This window comes from Dipodomys ordii, unplaced genomic scaffold (genome assembly GCF_000151885.1).
Source record: "Dipodomys ordii isolate 6190 unplaced genomic scaffold, Dord_2.0 Scaffold12, whole genome shotgun sequence".
NCBI lineage: Eukaryota > Metazoa > Chordata > Mammalia > Rodentia > Heteromyidae > Dipodomys > Dipodomys ordii.
The window spans coordinates 20,175,014-20,191,157 of NW_012267228.1; the positions used below are offsets into that span (position 1 = coordinate 20,175,014).

Consider the following 16,144-nt stretch of genomic DNA (forward strand, 5'->3'; position numbering starts at 1 on the left):
TGGGAAAATGAGGAAACACTGCCCACAAGTGCAAAGTCTGCAGGTAGGATGAAAAGGTTCTGGAAGCCTATATATTGTTAAACAACAAGTTCATGTAACAACATATAATAAAGATCTTTAAAGATTTCAATAAGTACATCAATATGATTGGTAGCCTTTGAGACCTCCCATATTTTATCTTACTCATAAACATTATTCAGAGACAAGATGCAGAGGATGACCTCACTGCCAAAGGGGCCAATGTGGTATAGTGACATGTGTCACTACATGTACACACACACACACACACACACACACACACACACACCACATACACACATGGGGGTAATGAGAGACTGAGAATCTGTGCCTAAAGTCTTTTTCTTCCCCATTCCTCTCCCTGCTTTATCCATTGGCTCTTCTAATTTCCTTTATCCTATTGCACAAAGATAGGTCCTTTTTCTTTTTATACAAACCACATTAAGTACACACTTCAACCTTCTTGAAAGAAAAAGCAAAGTCTCCCATCCAATTCAATAGATATAGACTACAGTTTGTTTTTGGAGAATACTAATAGGTCATTTTTTTCCATGCTCTGGATAGGATGAGAAGTGAACCTCCAGGGGTATGAAAAATCTCATCTGGCCAGCTGTAAATTATTACTCTGTCATTCAAGTAAGCTAGTGCCTAAAGTTAATCACTAATACCCAAAAAGCCTCCTTCACTACATCTGAAGATGAGGATACTAATCAACTTACTTTATAGATTCATATTATTGACTCAATAAAACATTTGCTAACAGTTACTAAGTTGGAAGGGTCTGGCACACAGTTGGAAATTGCTAACAGTTTCTTCATAAAGAGATTATAGATAGAAGATGATAGAGAAATTTGATTGTTTTACTATATAATATATTTTGTTGTTTTAACTCAAAAAATGGTGCTATTTGGCTGACAAAAAAGGCATCTAACACAAAAACCTGATCTAATAAACCATAGGTGATTCATTTTCATTGACTTATGCTTTTATGTTCCTAGTTGAAAACATAATCTACCATCACAAATCAAAAGAGAATTCTCAGCATACTGAAGTATGGTAAGTCAGCAGATGCTCAGATTTAACAACAGTGATAGAGACTTCCTTGCTATGGCTCCTCAATCATTCTCCAAACAAGCTCTTATTTATAGAATGTGAAGTTTCTCCCATACATCACTTGGTGCCACCCCCAAAGAACCTGTGAGGTGGAGGTGGGAAGGAGAAGAAACTCTGAAGGAAGTTTTTATTCTGGCAATAAAGTACTTACGTTATTTTCTCAATATCCAAGGAAAGGCCTAAGACTTCTGTGTCTTCAGCTGGTTATTAGGAAAGAGATTAAAAGCATATATGTAGAAACTGTGGAAAATGAAAAGCCAATCTGCCTGCACACTAATCGGTGGTGAAGAGTCACCATTTGTACTGGGCATTGGCTACAATGTATATTTTTATGTGTGCATGCCAGTCTTGCCTTGAACTCAAAACCTGAGAGCTGTCCCTAAGCATATTTTTTTTTGCTCAAAGTTAACACTCTACCACTTGAGCCACAACTCCACTTCCAGCTTTTTGATGATTCATTAGAGATAAGAGTCTGACAGCCTTTCCTGCCCAGGTTGGCTTTTAAAAGTGATCCTCAGATCTCAACCTCCAGAGTAGCGAGGATTACAACTGTGAGCCACCAGTGCCCAGCTACAGTCTATATTTTTAAACCAATGTGAAGTTTCCTCTGTCCTCAAACATGGGTGAGGGTACACCCAAACCAGTATGGCTCCCAAGGTTCTGTCTTTCAGAAACCATCTTGACCTCATCAGCCCCAGGCTAGATCTCGGAGGCTAGATCTCCAGCTATAGGTGTAGCACCCCAAATCCTAAACATTCAGACTTGGAACAGAAGTTCTAGAGAGAGTACAGGGGCCACCAGCCCACTTCTGACAGGGGGTTCTAACAACTAAGAGAGTGAGGTTACTTCACGAAGAAACATTCAAAGCCGAAAGCAATCTGGAACCATTTGGATGCCAAAAGAAATGTGACACTGGTCTCCTCTTTCTCTGGAGGGTTCTCTCTCTGGGACATCCTTTCCCATATGTCTTCCTGTATTCTGTCACCCAGGTCTGCACCATGATTTGTACATTCCAAGTTCTCCACAATTTGGCAACCGAGTCTGCCCTGGGCAAGAACACATGGGCAGAAATAGCAATGAGATACCATTTGGGATCTATCAAATTGGTAAGGGTTTTGTTGGATTTTTTTTTAATGATTATGCCTAGTGTGAGTAAAGGTTCTGGGAAAGAGGATTTGTCATGTCCTGCTGGTTGAAGTGGAGATAAATATGTACCCCCTTTCTGAAGGGCAATTTGTCAGTTTGTATCTAACACAAATCTAAAAATGTGCATATCTCTTGCCATAGTAATTCTAGTTCTGGGAATTTGTCCTACAGGAATTAGCTATGCACAGAATTCATGAGTGAGAATGTTCCTGATGGAACTATTGCAAAAAAAATTATAAACAACTTAAATACCCAACAGCAAAGGACTATTTAACTTTTTTTAAAAGACATAGTGAAATACTACAGAGACATTAAAATCATGCCTTATTAGCATATTTAAAGTACAGGGAAAATATTCAGGCTATATCAAATGGAAAAGCAGATTATAAAACTGTTTGTATCATAGGATGCCAACCTTGTAAAAGCATAGAGAGAATATACATTAAGGAACCGTCCGTGGTTTAGTAAGATTATGTGCAGTTTTCATTTTCTTCTTTGTAATTCTTTGCTTTTCCCCACATTTTGTTCACTGAATACTTTTAAATCAGAAACAAAAATACATCTTATTTACAAATAAAGAGGAAGAGGAGGAGGAAGAGGGGGAGGAGAAAGAAGGAAGGAAGGAAGGAAGGAAGGAAGGAAGGAAGGAAGAAGGGGGAGACAGGAAAGAGGGAAGGAAGGTGGGAAGGGAGGACCAGGATAAGGGAGTTAGGGGCTTTCTGTTGTCCCTGTCCATCGCCTTGAGTCCAGCCTCTTCCCAATTTCCAGGACAAGAGAATCATCTTTTGAGTCTATTTAAATCAAGGCACTAGTTTTGTTTTAACTCTTAAAGCACCCTAAAAGTAAAAATGTCAAGGTGACAGTGGTGGCTCACGCCTGTAATCCCAGCTACTCAGGAAGCTGAGATCTGAAGATCATGGTTCAAAACCAGCCCAGGCAGGAAAATCTGTGAGACTCTTAGAAACTACTCAGAAAATGCCAGGAGTGGTACCGTGGTTCAAATGGTAAAGCCTTGAGAAAAAGAATTTCAGGGACAATGCCCAGACCCTGAATTCAAGCCCAAGGACTGGCACAAAAATAGATAGATAGATAGATAGATAGATAGATAGATAGATAGATAGATAGATAGATAGATAGATAGATAGATAGATAGGTAGGTAGGTAGGTAGGTAGGTAGGTAGATAGATAGGTAGGTAGGTAGGTAGGTAGGTAGACAGACAGAATGTCAAGGGAAAGTAAAATTCCTTTTGTCTTGTCTACATTGGTCTCAGTGAAGCATAAAGAATATTATACTTCCTCTTTTTAGTGTTAATCTGAAGTGATATCATCAATTAATACCCTTCCTATATTGTATTCACCCACCCTTCCTTTCTCCATTTGTCTTTCTTCCTCTTTGTCCCTACTTTAGTTGCTTTTAGGTATAAGCTCTTGTTATCAGTTTTGAAATGCTGAGGTCATATTTGCAGCTCCTACCACTGGCAGAATTCACCATGAATTTGCACAAGAGGATTGTAAGTATTTTGGTTCTGTTTCTGGGTTCCAAAGACTCCCACCCACCCTTCTTTCTGAAAGTAAACTTCCCCACCCTCTCCCAGAGCAAAACTGCTCATTCTGCTAACTGGGTCACTTGCCAGAGAGCCAAGATTCTGTCTTTTTCCCCTGGTCTTGTCCCAGGCCAAACCCCAGTGAGTTGAGCCCTAAGGACTTGCCAAGCCTTTCTATTAATGCCAGTTCTTACAAACATCCCATACCCTGTCCTGTGGTCAATGGGCAATTCTACCCCCCAAAGCTGCCTGCCAAACAGTGTTTCCCCCAGGGTCTGAAGTAGTTACTGGCCACAGGTCATTTGCCTGAAGCTCTGAACAAAGGGGCAAGACCAATCTCAGTGACCACCGCCCCCCCACCCTCCATGAGGTGGGGGAGAAGAAATTTCCACATGAGGTCTGCTGACTCAGCATGCTTGAGGCATTGCAAGTCCCTGGGGATGCTGGATGGATGACTCAACTCCAAAGACCACCTCCAAAGACAAGTGGGTTAGAAGTTTGAATGGAGTTTGTTTTTCACCATTTTAGAGAAGAAGTCAATGAATGGATGTGGTTGTCTAGTCCAGAGCAAGAATTAAAGGAGCACTATTGAAAGGGGCAGGAGAGAATTGGGGAAATTGGTGGCTGGAGGTGGTCAGACAAACTCATGCTGATTGTTCATTTATTTTACAGACACATAGATACATATACAGAAAGAGGAGCGCATAGGTATATTCAACAGATATAGCAGTAGAGAAACAGACAAATAAGTAGGCATGGGTTGAGGACAATTAACAAGCCACCAGCCTGATTTTTTAAAATACTTTTTATCAATACCCCTAGAAGCCTATCTTAAGCCCCAAAATTTTGCCCCTTTCAGAAGTTTTTAAAAGTAGAATCCAGCTCTGTCAAGTATTTGGATTTAGTTGTTTCTAATCAACGTTCAATTTTTTATTTATTTATGTTGTTGCATATAGCAGTAGCTAGTTAGTTCTTAGTGGTGTATATTATTCCACTATTTATGTACGGGTTTCACAACCCGGTGGTTATTCCGTTAACCTCTTATTTAGAATTTACAAATAGTGCTCCTATCAGCATCCAGGTACAACATCCAGGGAATACTGATGCACATTTCTTTTGTGTACATGCTTAGGAGTGAAGTCCTAATGCCAATACTCCACCTTAGTGGATATTACTAATCAGATTTCCAATGTTTCTGTCACTATCTACAGTCCATCAACTTGCTTAGTTTGGGGAGGGGGGGTTGTTTTGTTTTGTTTAGCATGATTCTGGGAACGACTTAACCAGTTATGAGTTTGGATATGTTAGCCAGCCTCCTAGAATGTTCCTTTGTTTGGTGGAGATATTGACCAATGTACTACTTCATGGGTGATGTGAGAACTGAGTAGGGTAGGTATTTAATTTAGTACCGTGACAGCCATAAATATAACACATTTAAACAATCATTTACTAATTGCTACCCTAGCTGCTTCACTCAAAAAGGAAGGACTCCTGTGTGTCCAGGACACTGATTTGGCAGAAACAGATTGATTCATTCTTGAAGGGACTCTCCTGGGCACTTTTTGGAGTTTTCATTTTGTCTTAAATCAACCTGCAAACGCTCAAATGACTGGTAGCAGATAGAAATCTTTACCCAGGTAAGGAAAACATGGGATTCAGCCCAAGGTGTGAGAGTTCCTTCCGGAGACCAGGGAAGAGACAGAACTCTTCCATTTGTGAGCACAGGTGCAAAGTTATCAAACCTGAACAGATAGTGCAGAGACCAGGCACTCCCTGTAGTTCATGTTCTTGTGGGAAGCACCATCCAACCCTGCCCTGCCCTGCCTTGCCCCGCAAACTTACAGAAGTTTGGGAGCTTATGAATTCGGTTCCTTTCACCCTTCCCACCCTCGGGTTTTTCCTTTTCCCTGCCGGCTTAACTCGGGCTCTCAGCACTTAATGCTAATACCTTTGGGCATGCTCCACTGGGGAGTTTAACCAGCTGCCAAGTTAAATAACACTGAGGATCCTAAGCCATATTCTCAGAGAGTCAGAAAGCTTGTCACTCACCCAAATGGCAGTCTTGTTTCAAATATAGATATGCAATTATATAGTTATGAAATTATATATATATGAGTGCGTGTGTTTATATAAGTGTCTATGTAAAAATATCATAATTGTTTCTTATAAACCATTCTCCTTGTAAATGATCAGGTAGCGACTTCCTTCTTTTATCATGCCTGGAAAAAAAATGACAGGTCCCCTTGCGAATTGCTCAGGGAGAGGATTATATTAGATTCCTAATTAAATGGCTGTTCTAGGATTGTCGATAGTATATATACACTCATCCATGCATATACAACGATGTGCATAGATAGGATATGCATATATGTTTGTGATTATATATGCATCCAGAGCAGAGAGGAGAGTGCATGAAACTTGCCCGGGAAAAAGCTACAGATCTGCTCTTTGGAGAGAATCCCTCTCGCCCAGGAGTGTGTACACTGCTCAGATTTGCGAAGACCCAGCGAATGTTCTCGGATGGGATCGAGGAGGGTGTTGGTAGGACCCTGGAAATCAAGATAGGTTTGTATCACTGCCCTTCCTCCCCCACCCCCTTCCCTCACAACCTGGACTGAGAAGCCCGGGGTCGCTCTTGCTGCTCAAGGGTGAACACCAGTCTCTGGGTACATTGAGATTTGCCGACCAATTCCTGAATGAAAAGAGAGAGGCCGAACAGCCACTGGGTGCAGAGAGCTGGGCGCGTGGCCACCCTGGATGTGAGCACTACAAGCTCCCAAAGAACGCGTGCAGTTGCAGACCATTGCGGCCCATCTGCCCCTTAGTGGCTCGAGCCTGGGAATGTGCGGTACCTGAATCCCGGGAACTCTCCCGGGGGCGGCGCGGGGCCTCGTCTGGCCGGGGTATCTGGGGTTCTTTGTTTCTTCCCAGCGCTAATGCTCATGCTCGGGAGGCAGAGGCCCTTACCCCTGGAACAAGCGCCCAGGAGCAAGCCTGTTCGAATGCTTTCAATAAAATGTTTCCTGGAGTAAAAAAAGAGGATCGCGGAAGAATTTCCCCTCAGAAGTTAGTCTATTTTCAGCAGTGGTTGAGCTGCGGCACCAAGTAAATCACATTTAAATGTTTCTAAGTAAGGGAGGAAGGGAGGAAAGGAGGAAGGGAGGGAGAGAGGGAGAGAAGGAAGCAGGAAAGGAGGGAGGGAAGAAGGAAGGAAGGAAGGGAGGAAGGGAGGGAGGGAGGAAGGGGGGAGGGAGGAAGGAAGAAAGGGAGGGAGGAAGAAAGGAAGGGAGGAAGGAAGAAAGGAAGGAAGGATGTAAGGAAGGAAGGGAGGGAGGGAAAGAAAGTGTATGTTTTAAATCAAAATTTGGGGGGGTTGAGGTTGGCTGCCCCCATCACCCCAAACAAGAGCTGGATGAAGAAGTAAAATCTGCGGCAGTGGTGGTTTTCCCCCAAACGCTGGGCCCCCAGGGAGCCTCTCTGACCGAGCAGCTCCACCCCCAGGGGAGGTGACAGGGGACAATGTCTTAGGTATTGCAACCAAACAAGAAATAACAATGGCTTAAAATAATAGTATTCCCTTTTACCCTAAACCAAGAGACTCAGGCCACCAGGGCTGGAATCGCAACACCTTTAGGAATGGAAATCCTTGCCTTTATCTTCAGTGATGTCAGAAGGGGGAGGGGGCGCACGTGGGAGCTTTTGCATAAGAAAAGGATTTTCCTTTGAGGCCGTCCACGTTTGGGGAAGGCCTCTGCTAAGTAAGGCATCCTAATGTGTGGGCAGTTTCTGGCATTTGAATTTTCTTTTGACTTAAATTACTACAAGGGGTCAAGTTAGTGACCACAAAATGCTCAGAGGGAAAGGGAGGGAGGAATGCCCCCCCCATAGTTAATGTTTCCTTCCCAGAGAAGCTCCAGCTCCAGTAAAATCAGCAGAAGCAGACAACTGTTCCTCTCCTGCAATTTCGGTTAAAAGTCTACATCCCAGTCCTTGGGGCTAGCACAGATCCCTCATCAATGGGGTTCCAATTGCTTGGCTGGGGTTGAAGGTCAGATCAAGAGCCACAGAGAGGTGTAGAGGTGCCTCAGCATCCATCTCTGCCATGGGGGAAAGGTGCAAGTCGAACCTGGGCTTCTGTTTTCACTCTTGAGTCTCCTCCCAGTGGCCAGGAGTTGAGGCCCTAGCCAAAAAAGCCAGCTGGTAAAGAAGCCAAAATGTCTTGTTTTTGTCTGGGGCTCTGAGGAGCAAGGCCTGGACCAGTGAGGCCTAAGGTTGGGAAGATGCAGGCCGATGGTCATGAAAGATAGACAACTCCACATTGGGCCACTACTGCAGTGAATGTCAGGGAGTCTGGGAATCCAGCCCCAGAAGCCCTTCACCTACTGCTGTGGTGACTGTATGTCTCCTGGTGGAGTCCACCCCCTAGGTCTATCCTTCAACCCCACTATATCCAAAGTGGAGCTTGTATCATTCAGGATTTGGATAGATACTGAAAGTTCTCGGTTACCGCAGGACACACATCCTCTTCTATGGAAAACTATTATTTTTAAAGGACAGGACTTCTTTAGAATGGGAAGTTTGGGAAAACATTATTTTCCTTGAATAAGACAATCCCTGAAACATCTGCTGATCCTGGAGCCTCACGGCTTCCCTCCTCCCTGCCCAGTTAATTGGAATTTCCTCCACTGAAAATGTAGCTGTAAGAAAAAGTTGCCCTCCATCAATTCTCTAAAATTGTGAGATTTTTTTTTCATTTCTATACTTGTCCCTCTTCAAAGAAAAAAAAAGAATGAAAGAAAGAAAAGAAGAAAGTATCACAGCCTAAAAAAAAGGTACTTGGTGGAAAATAAATTTGGAGGGTTAAGAGGGCAACGAATGGCAGTCTCAGCCTTCCTTCCACCGTGTGCCATGGGTCCTGAGTCTTCTATTATTCTGCCTGAAATTGTCTCGTTTACAGAAAATATTTGTTTGCACTATTAGTTGGTACTGGAGTTAATTACTCAATGTGTTAACGTGAAGTAATATGTATAAAAGTAGGATCAGTGTTTATTGTGTGGGTGAGCTGTTGAGCGGTGCTTGAATAAACTGCAATTAGGGTTAGATAGAGATTAATTAACATGTGAGTGGCAAGGTGTAAAATAGTTTCCAACCCTCCACTTCAATATAATCTGCAGGCGAGGAAAGAAGTTTGTAGAAGCTAATTAAATACTTTCATAAAAGCCAGTGTATTCACCCAACATTTGGAAAGACAGGCACATTAGAGGCAACTTGTTTTTACCCAAATGTTTTCTTTCTGTGGAAGGTAGCACTGCTTTGTGATGCGGGGAGAGAGAGAAAGAAAGAGAGAGGGAGAGGGAGAGGGAGAGAGAGAGAGAGAGAGAGAGAGAGAGAGAGAGAGAGATGGCTTATGCAGCCGCAAAAAGCACTGGGATGGCAAGGCAGGTTCACCAGAAGCCCTTGGAAGCCTTTCAGCCTGATGGAGCTTTCAAACCAGCAGATCTTTCAGCTGCTGCGGATCAACAATTACCCAATTTGGAGAAAGGGTTGGGGTGCGATGCTGGTGGCGAACGAGATTCACAGGAAAGTCGAGATAGAAATTCAGGTTTTGAGAGGCTGCAAGTATATTAATACACTTTCAATGTTGGGGTGAGTGGTTTGTTTCATATTTTGTGGGATGGGGGTGGGGCATCATCTGTGTTTTTGTGTCCACCTTAGTCTAGGGGTAGGGGGATGCTGGGTCTGAAATTCAAGTCTCTCTGAACACATCTTAAATTAAATGAACTGTATGGAAATGTTCTCCAGTGCAGCAAGTTTCTCTCCAGTTTGAAAATCTGGGTGTTGCAGGGGAAAGGGGGGATGGGATTAATGTTAGGGGAACAGACTTCTGATTGCTAGATTTAGGGTTAGATTCAGAGTTTGGCAGGATGGGAACATTGAACTATTATTACTCCCCCCCCCATACAAGCCAGTCACTTTTTCTCAGAGATGTCTTTGTTCCTTCCCCAAGTACACTTTTCCTTCCCTACCTGTCACGTTCACATCCAGTCTGAAATGGCACATCCCAGGAGCCCCAACCAGATGAATGGGTAGAAGGAGAGAGAAGTTCTATAAGGGGAAAGGGAATTGTCTGCCTGTAGTTAAAATCAGATTTTTTTTTTTGCTTGTCTATCTGTTGATGGTTTTGTAGTGCTTAGGGGCTAGGTAGATAGATAGATAGACAGACAGACAGATACCCAGCCTTTCAAGACCTGTTCCTGAATAAAGAAGGAGAGGGTTTGCATTTTGCTCCATATGATGGTGTGTCTTTGGAGATGGAATTCACTATCAAACCCTCAACCCTGTTTGCTCATATTATACCCATCATAATCCTCTTAAACTGTGGTGGCGGCTACAAAGCTCGTGGTCTTGCAAAAGCCGACTGGCAAGATATAATTGTCCCGCGAACAAAACCAGCCAAAAGTTTTCCAAAACCCCTGGACTCCCCCTCCCCTCTTTCCTAAACCTAATTCTCTCGCTCTCTCCTCTCTAGCTAGTCACCTCCCCCCACCCTCCCACTCCATAAGAACTCTCAGCCTCGATCACTTTTGTTGTCGCCAAGAGCGCCCGGCCTGTTGAAAGTGCTGGAGCGTCTTTGAGCAGTTTGTTGTGATACGCAGGTGGAGTGGTCTGCAAACAGATGAATTCAGCCCCTCCAAACCAAGCACCGAACGCACTGCTTTTGTGCGCCGGGCACAAAACGCTGAATTCCTTCGAACTTACTTGGGGCCTGTCTCGAAAAGGGCCTTTTCTTCCCTCTGCTTGTACCTCTGGCCACACTAAGTCTCTAGGCGCCCCCCTTCAGGCCCCCTCCCTCTCCCCTCTGATAATCCTTCTCTTTATTTTAGAAAAACACAAAACCCGGTTCCACGCGGTGCTTTAGTGGCTAAAAGTGAAAGAGCTGCCTTGGCAGAATTCAGCTCTATGAATCACTTCGGAAAATTGGTTCGACTGAATGGCCTTAGGAGGAAAAACGTTTTAATAGGATCCAGGGGAGGTTCTGCTGTTTCAATCCGCTCCTTAAACAGGTGGAGATTGGACCTTCTCAATTATACCAACAGTAAGTACCCAGCAGCGGGGAGAGGCGCTCTCCGAAGGCGCCCTGCGCCGCAGCCCTAAACCAGGCTCACAGCCCCGCTTTGACTCAGAAACGCGATCATAAATCAGCAGTGCTGATCGATTAGGAACCCCAACAATCCCCCAGCTCCCCGGGGCGGACTCCTGCCGCCTCCGGCGGGGAGCTGGCCGGGGAGGGGGGGGGAAGCTGGAGGCGCACCCGTTTGGGCGCCGAGGGGCCCCGGGATCTGGCCGCACGCGGCCTGGCTCTTCGGACGCTTCGAGGTCGTCCTTAGGCGGCGGGAGCTTTCTCTCTCTCTCTCTCCCTCTCTCTGTCTCTCTCTCCCCGACCTCCGACGCCAGCCCAGGCGAGCTCTCGTCGCTTTTGCATAAATTAATATTTCCCCATTAACAAGTCCCCCCCCCACACCTCCTAGCAAACGCGACGCCCGCATCCATGCGCCACATCCTAATGAGGTAATTATCATTTGCGCGTGTTCGGGGCTGGCGCCGGCTCCGTGGGTAAATGGCAGTTTATTAGCACGATGCCCAGCTCGGCTGCAGAGGGCTAAGGGATACTTTCGCTGCCTAGACGGACACCCAGGGGCCTTTTGTGGGCAGTGCATCCGGGGACCCCCCCCCAGCCAGCGCGCGCCTTTCCCAAACCTGTAGGCCCCCAAAGTTGTGAATCACGCACGGAACTCTGCCTAGGTTTGAGTTGGGGCTCCCCCCCCCTTTCCACCGGCAAAACCATCACGATTCCTCCCCCTCCCCCTCGCGTCTCTTCCCTCCTTCCCGATTCGCAAACCGCTCGCACTTTCCCGAGGGGAGCGCGGGCGCCAGTTGCCTCCTTTTAAAGTTTGAGGGGCGGTGGCGGCGGCGGCGGCCGGCGGGCGCGCGGGGGAACACGGGGTCCGCGACGGGAAGCCGCGCCGCCGCCCATGTCATTCCACTTCAAGTGACTTCATGTGATGTCAGCTGAATGTAAAAGACAGTGATCTCACGCGGAGGGGAAGATGTTTGCCATCAAAATGTGACAGAAGAGACGCGCTGCATGGCTCGGAACGCATCTCCTGGGCGCTGGGGGAGAGAGGTAACCGCGCAGTGGCTCTCCCCGGCCTCTTTTAACTTTGTCCCTCTCCTGCCCTGCTCTCCGCGCGCGTGGCCGAGGCCCAGGTCTGGGGAGGGGAGGGTGGAGTGGGTAATTTGAGGCTCTTTTCTTTATTTTCTCCTCTCTCTCCCTCGGTCTCTCTCGCGGGCTCCCTCCTCTCTCCGTGTGTGTCTCTCCTTTTCCTTTGTAAAACCTCCTCCCTCTTCCCCCTTTCCTAGTCCCAGGGCAGGGGCTGGTGGGTTCCTGTGCGAGCCGGCTTAATGGGCAGTCATTTGGTACCCTTGGGTGCACTTTGTTCTGCCTCTGTTCATTTGAATGCAAATGGGTGACCCAGGGCCCGACTAGGTGCTTATTATTAAATTGTGGTGTGTGTGTTTTTTTTTCTCTCCCCCCTCCCTGCCTTTTCCGGAATGCAGACTTAAGAGGAAAGAGAGAGAGAGAGAAAGAGAGAGAGAGAGAGCGCGCCCTGGCCCAGCTTGGCTCGGCTGGACTCCGCACACCATGGCCAGCTCAGCTTCCTTGGAGACCATGGTGGCCCAGCCCTGCCCTCGCGCCGGAGCATCACCGGCCACTTCCAAGACGCTGGCCTTCTCCATCGAGCGCATCATGGCCAAGACGTCGGAGCCCCGCGCGCCCTTTGAGCCCCGGCCTGGGGCGCTAGAGGCGGATGGCACCCAGAGTAAGAAACTGCTCAACCTCTGCTCGCCGCTGCCCTGTATGATCCCCCTCCAGCCCCTAGGCTACGAGGTGCCGTCCAAGACACTGCTGAGTTACTCGGAGCTCTGGAAAAGCAGCCTCCGAGCGGGTGGTGGTGGTGGCGGTGGTGGAGGAGGAGGAGGAGGCGGCGGCGGCGGCGGAGGGGGGGCCCCGGTGTGCGGAGCCAGCGGCTTGTGCAAAACCAACTGTGGCGTGTGCTGCAAGGCCGAGCTGGGCCTTGCGCCGTCTGCGCTGCCCGCCGGCCGGGTCATCAAGCCGCAGGTCATCAACCAGGCCGTGGGGCTGCCGGCCAGCGGCTCTCTCTACTACTTCAACTACCTGGACTCCACCGCTTATCCACCTTCAGAGCTCCTCGGTGGCCACCTTTTCCCGTCCGGCCTCCTCAACGCCCAGGCCCCCGCAGCTCTGGCTGCGCACCCCAAGCTCTTTCTGCTGGAGAACGCCAAACTGGCTGGCCTGGCTGCGGACAAGTTTCCCCACCCGGCTCCCTATCCCCACAAGGAGCGCTGCTTGCCCGCGCCCCTGGAGCAGGTGCTGAAGGAGAACTCGGCCTTGACCGCAGAGCGCGGGGGCATCAAGGGTCACAGTAAGCTCCCGGGGGGATCTGCGGACGGCAAGCCCAAAAACTTCACCTGCGAGGTGTGCGGCAAGGTGAGGCCCAGGGTCCCCAGGGCTGGGAGGGACCCCCCCTTCCCCAGATGCTTCCCCCGGGGCAGACTTGAATCACACACACACATACACCCCTGCCCACCCACCCCCTACCCCCTGCCGCGGCTTTCTCAGGCAGAGAAGCTCCAGGATAGCTGAGCACTCCAACTGGATAGCTAGTTAAGTTTCCTGTTCTGTAAAATGGGGGTGCTGTTGCCAAGTAGCCACACAGTCTCTTGTGAGCAGTAAGTTGGGAAGGACTTTACAAAGGCTCTGTCGTTTCTAAAGGGGGTAGGGGTTGGAGAAGGGAGACACTGTGGCTTCCTGGATTGCTTCTAGGTCTGCAACACAACCCTCCCCCCCTTCCCCCTCTGATCCTTCCATAGGTGTTTAATGCTCATTATAACCTCACCCGCCATATGCCGGTCCACACCGGAGCCAGACCGTTCGTGTGCAAAGTCTGTGGCAAAGGCTTTCGCCAGGCCAGCACGCTCTGCAGACACAAAATTATTCACACCCAGGTATGTGTTTCCCCCCGCCCATCACCCCACCACCACTAACCCGGTCAGGCCCGGCCCAGGCGCGGCCAGCTCCCGTACTGCCGCCCCGCGTGTGAGCGCTGGCATTGGGGATGGATAGGATGGCCCTTACCCTTCCGAGGGATGCCGTGTCCCTTCGAGGTTGTTCCCGAGGTGAAGGTCTCAGCCTTACTGTGCGCACCCGCCCCTCTTCGCAGGAAAAGCCTCATAAATGCAACCAGTGCGGCAAAGCGTTCAACCGCAGCTCCACGCTCAACACGCACATCCGTATCCACGCGGGCTACAAGCCCTTCGTCTGCGAATTTTGTGGCAAAGGCTTTCACCAAAAAGGTAACTGTACTAGGCGAGGCCCTCTCCTCAGTGAGTCGTGGTGTAGGGGACAGACCGAGTGGGGAGGGGGGTATGGAGAGAGGCCGCACAAAAGCTGCAGGCTAGAAGCAGCAGTTCTTTGGAATCGGGTTGGGGCGGGTGTGGAGGGAATCGTCCAGGGGCTGGGTGAGGAGACCTTGCTGGAATCAGGCTGAATGTACAGATACCACTGAATTTGGGATGGGAGAAGGAAAGAAGGAAAGGAAGTAGGGGAAAGAGACAGCACCGCCTTCCAGATAAAGATTTCCCTTGGCAGTTGGTACTCCCCTTTCGAATGAATTAAAAAAAAAAACAACTAGATAAAATGTACTTCCTGGGAGCAATGTAAAACTCAGGGAAAATCAGTCTTGTTCCCAGGGTCCCCTGGGCCTGAAATTTCCAAAGCCCGTTTCAATCCCTAGGTGGTCATTAAGAGTAACTTTAAAAACGGGGAGAGAGAAAGAAAAAAAAAAAGAGGGATGAAACCCAGGTCCCTACAGATTTCCTCCAGCGAGGCATCAGCTAAGCAGAAGCATGAAATGCCTTCTGTGGGTTGCACCGAAGTTTCCCAGCCTGGGGAACGCGGCAGGAGGGAGCTTCTTGGGCCTGTGTACCGGCGCAGGGCGGCTGGGGCCGGCTCTGGCTCTGAAAAGACCCGGCCCTCCATCCCTTTCCTAGTGCCGGGGCTTGACGAATACAAAGTTTGACAACTTCTTCACTCAGAGAGGTCGTGGCCGCCTAGCCAAGCGTCCCCTGCCTTCTTAACACGGGCACCTGAGCCCTCCCCGCTCCGCCCTGCCCGGGATCTCAGGATGCACACCCTAACTCCACACCCCTACTTTGTTGTTTGTTGTTGTTTTATATGGGTTTTGGTCTCCTGTAGGGAACTACAAGAACCACAAGCTGACCCACAGCGGCGAGAAGCAGTACAAATGTACTATCTGCAACAAGGCCTTCCACCAGGTCTACAATCTTACCTTCCACATGCACACGCACAATGACAAGAAGCCTTTCACGTGTGCCACTTGCGGCAAAGGGTTTTGCAGAAACTTTGACTTAAAGAAACACGTGCGCAAACTCCATGACAGCGTGGGACCCGCCACCCCTTCTGCAAAGGAACTGACTCGGACGGTGCAGAGCTGAGAGCTTCCGCCTGGCCCTCCCTTCCTGCCCTGTACCAACCCAACACAGATCACATGTATAAACTTATTTCTAAAGTTAAAAGGAAAAAAAAAGAACTATAGCAGAGAGGCTTTTAAAAATCTATTTATCAAAACCAGCATATTTTTTGGAAAGTTAAGCGTTTCCTGGATGACTGGCAACAAATTCATGGCTCCCACCTTTGTATATTCAGGAAACTTATTTAAAATCCAGTTCACCGAAACATATTTAATCCCAGGCCTCGGCTTCTCCTCCGGCAGCCGGTGTTTAACCCCAGCTTGTCATCGTGAGCGCCCCCAGAAGAACGTGGCGGGGCTTCCTCCCCAGCCATCTTTAGCCAGCCATGTAATTCCTCCTGTACAAGCGAACACGGGAATACATACACACATGTGACTCAATAAAAAGAATCATTAGTGCGCGTTTTCTTTCCCCCCCACCCCTCCCCTCGCCTGGAGGTCAGCTCAATAACTCCAAAGAACGAGATGGAAATAGGCGTTGATAGCATTTCCCCTTCCAAATGTGACTTCCTCCAGGGCTCTGGGGCCAGGACACATCCTGCTGCTCCAGAAGCGCTGGAGGCTTAAGGAACCCAGGGGCAGGGCAAAGGGCCTCGACGGGCCCCCCTAGGGGTGTCAATTTTTCTTTTTAATCTAATGATTGTAAAGACGCTCGGAATTCTGGGTGTTTATTTGAGTGAAGAAAATGTT

General features: G+C 48.1%; 1 protein-coding gene across 2 annotated transcripts; it reads left to right on the forward strand.

Annotated features, from left to right (window-relative positions):
* The first annotated feature begins 11,763 nt into the window (after positions 1 to 11,763).
* On the forward strand, positions 11,764 to 15,839 carry Fezf2 (FEZ family zinc finger 2). Of its 2 annotated transcripts, none has more exons than XM_013010433.1 (5): positions 11,764 to 12,006; positions 12,467 to 13,392; positions 13,776 to 13,910; positions 14,126 to 14,258; positions 15,160 to 15,839. In XM_013010433.1, exons 2-5 carry the CDS (start codon positions 12,526 to 12,528, stop codon positions 15,417 to 15,419), a joined length of 1,395 nt encoding a protein of 464 aa, XP_012865887.1. In that variant the 5' UTR covers positions 11,764 to 12,006; positions 12,467 to 12,525; the 3' UTR covers positions 15,420 to 15,839. The 2 variants fall into 2 exon arrangements, with proteins under 2 accessions (XP_012865887.1, XP_012865888.1); XM_013010434.1 differs by having other exon boundaries at positions 11,958 to 12,006; positions 12,471 to 13,392; positions 15,160 to 15,496.
* The last annotated feature ends 305 nt before the right edge of the window (positions 15,840 to 16,144 follow it).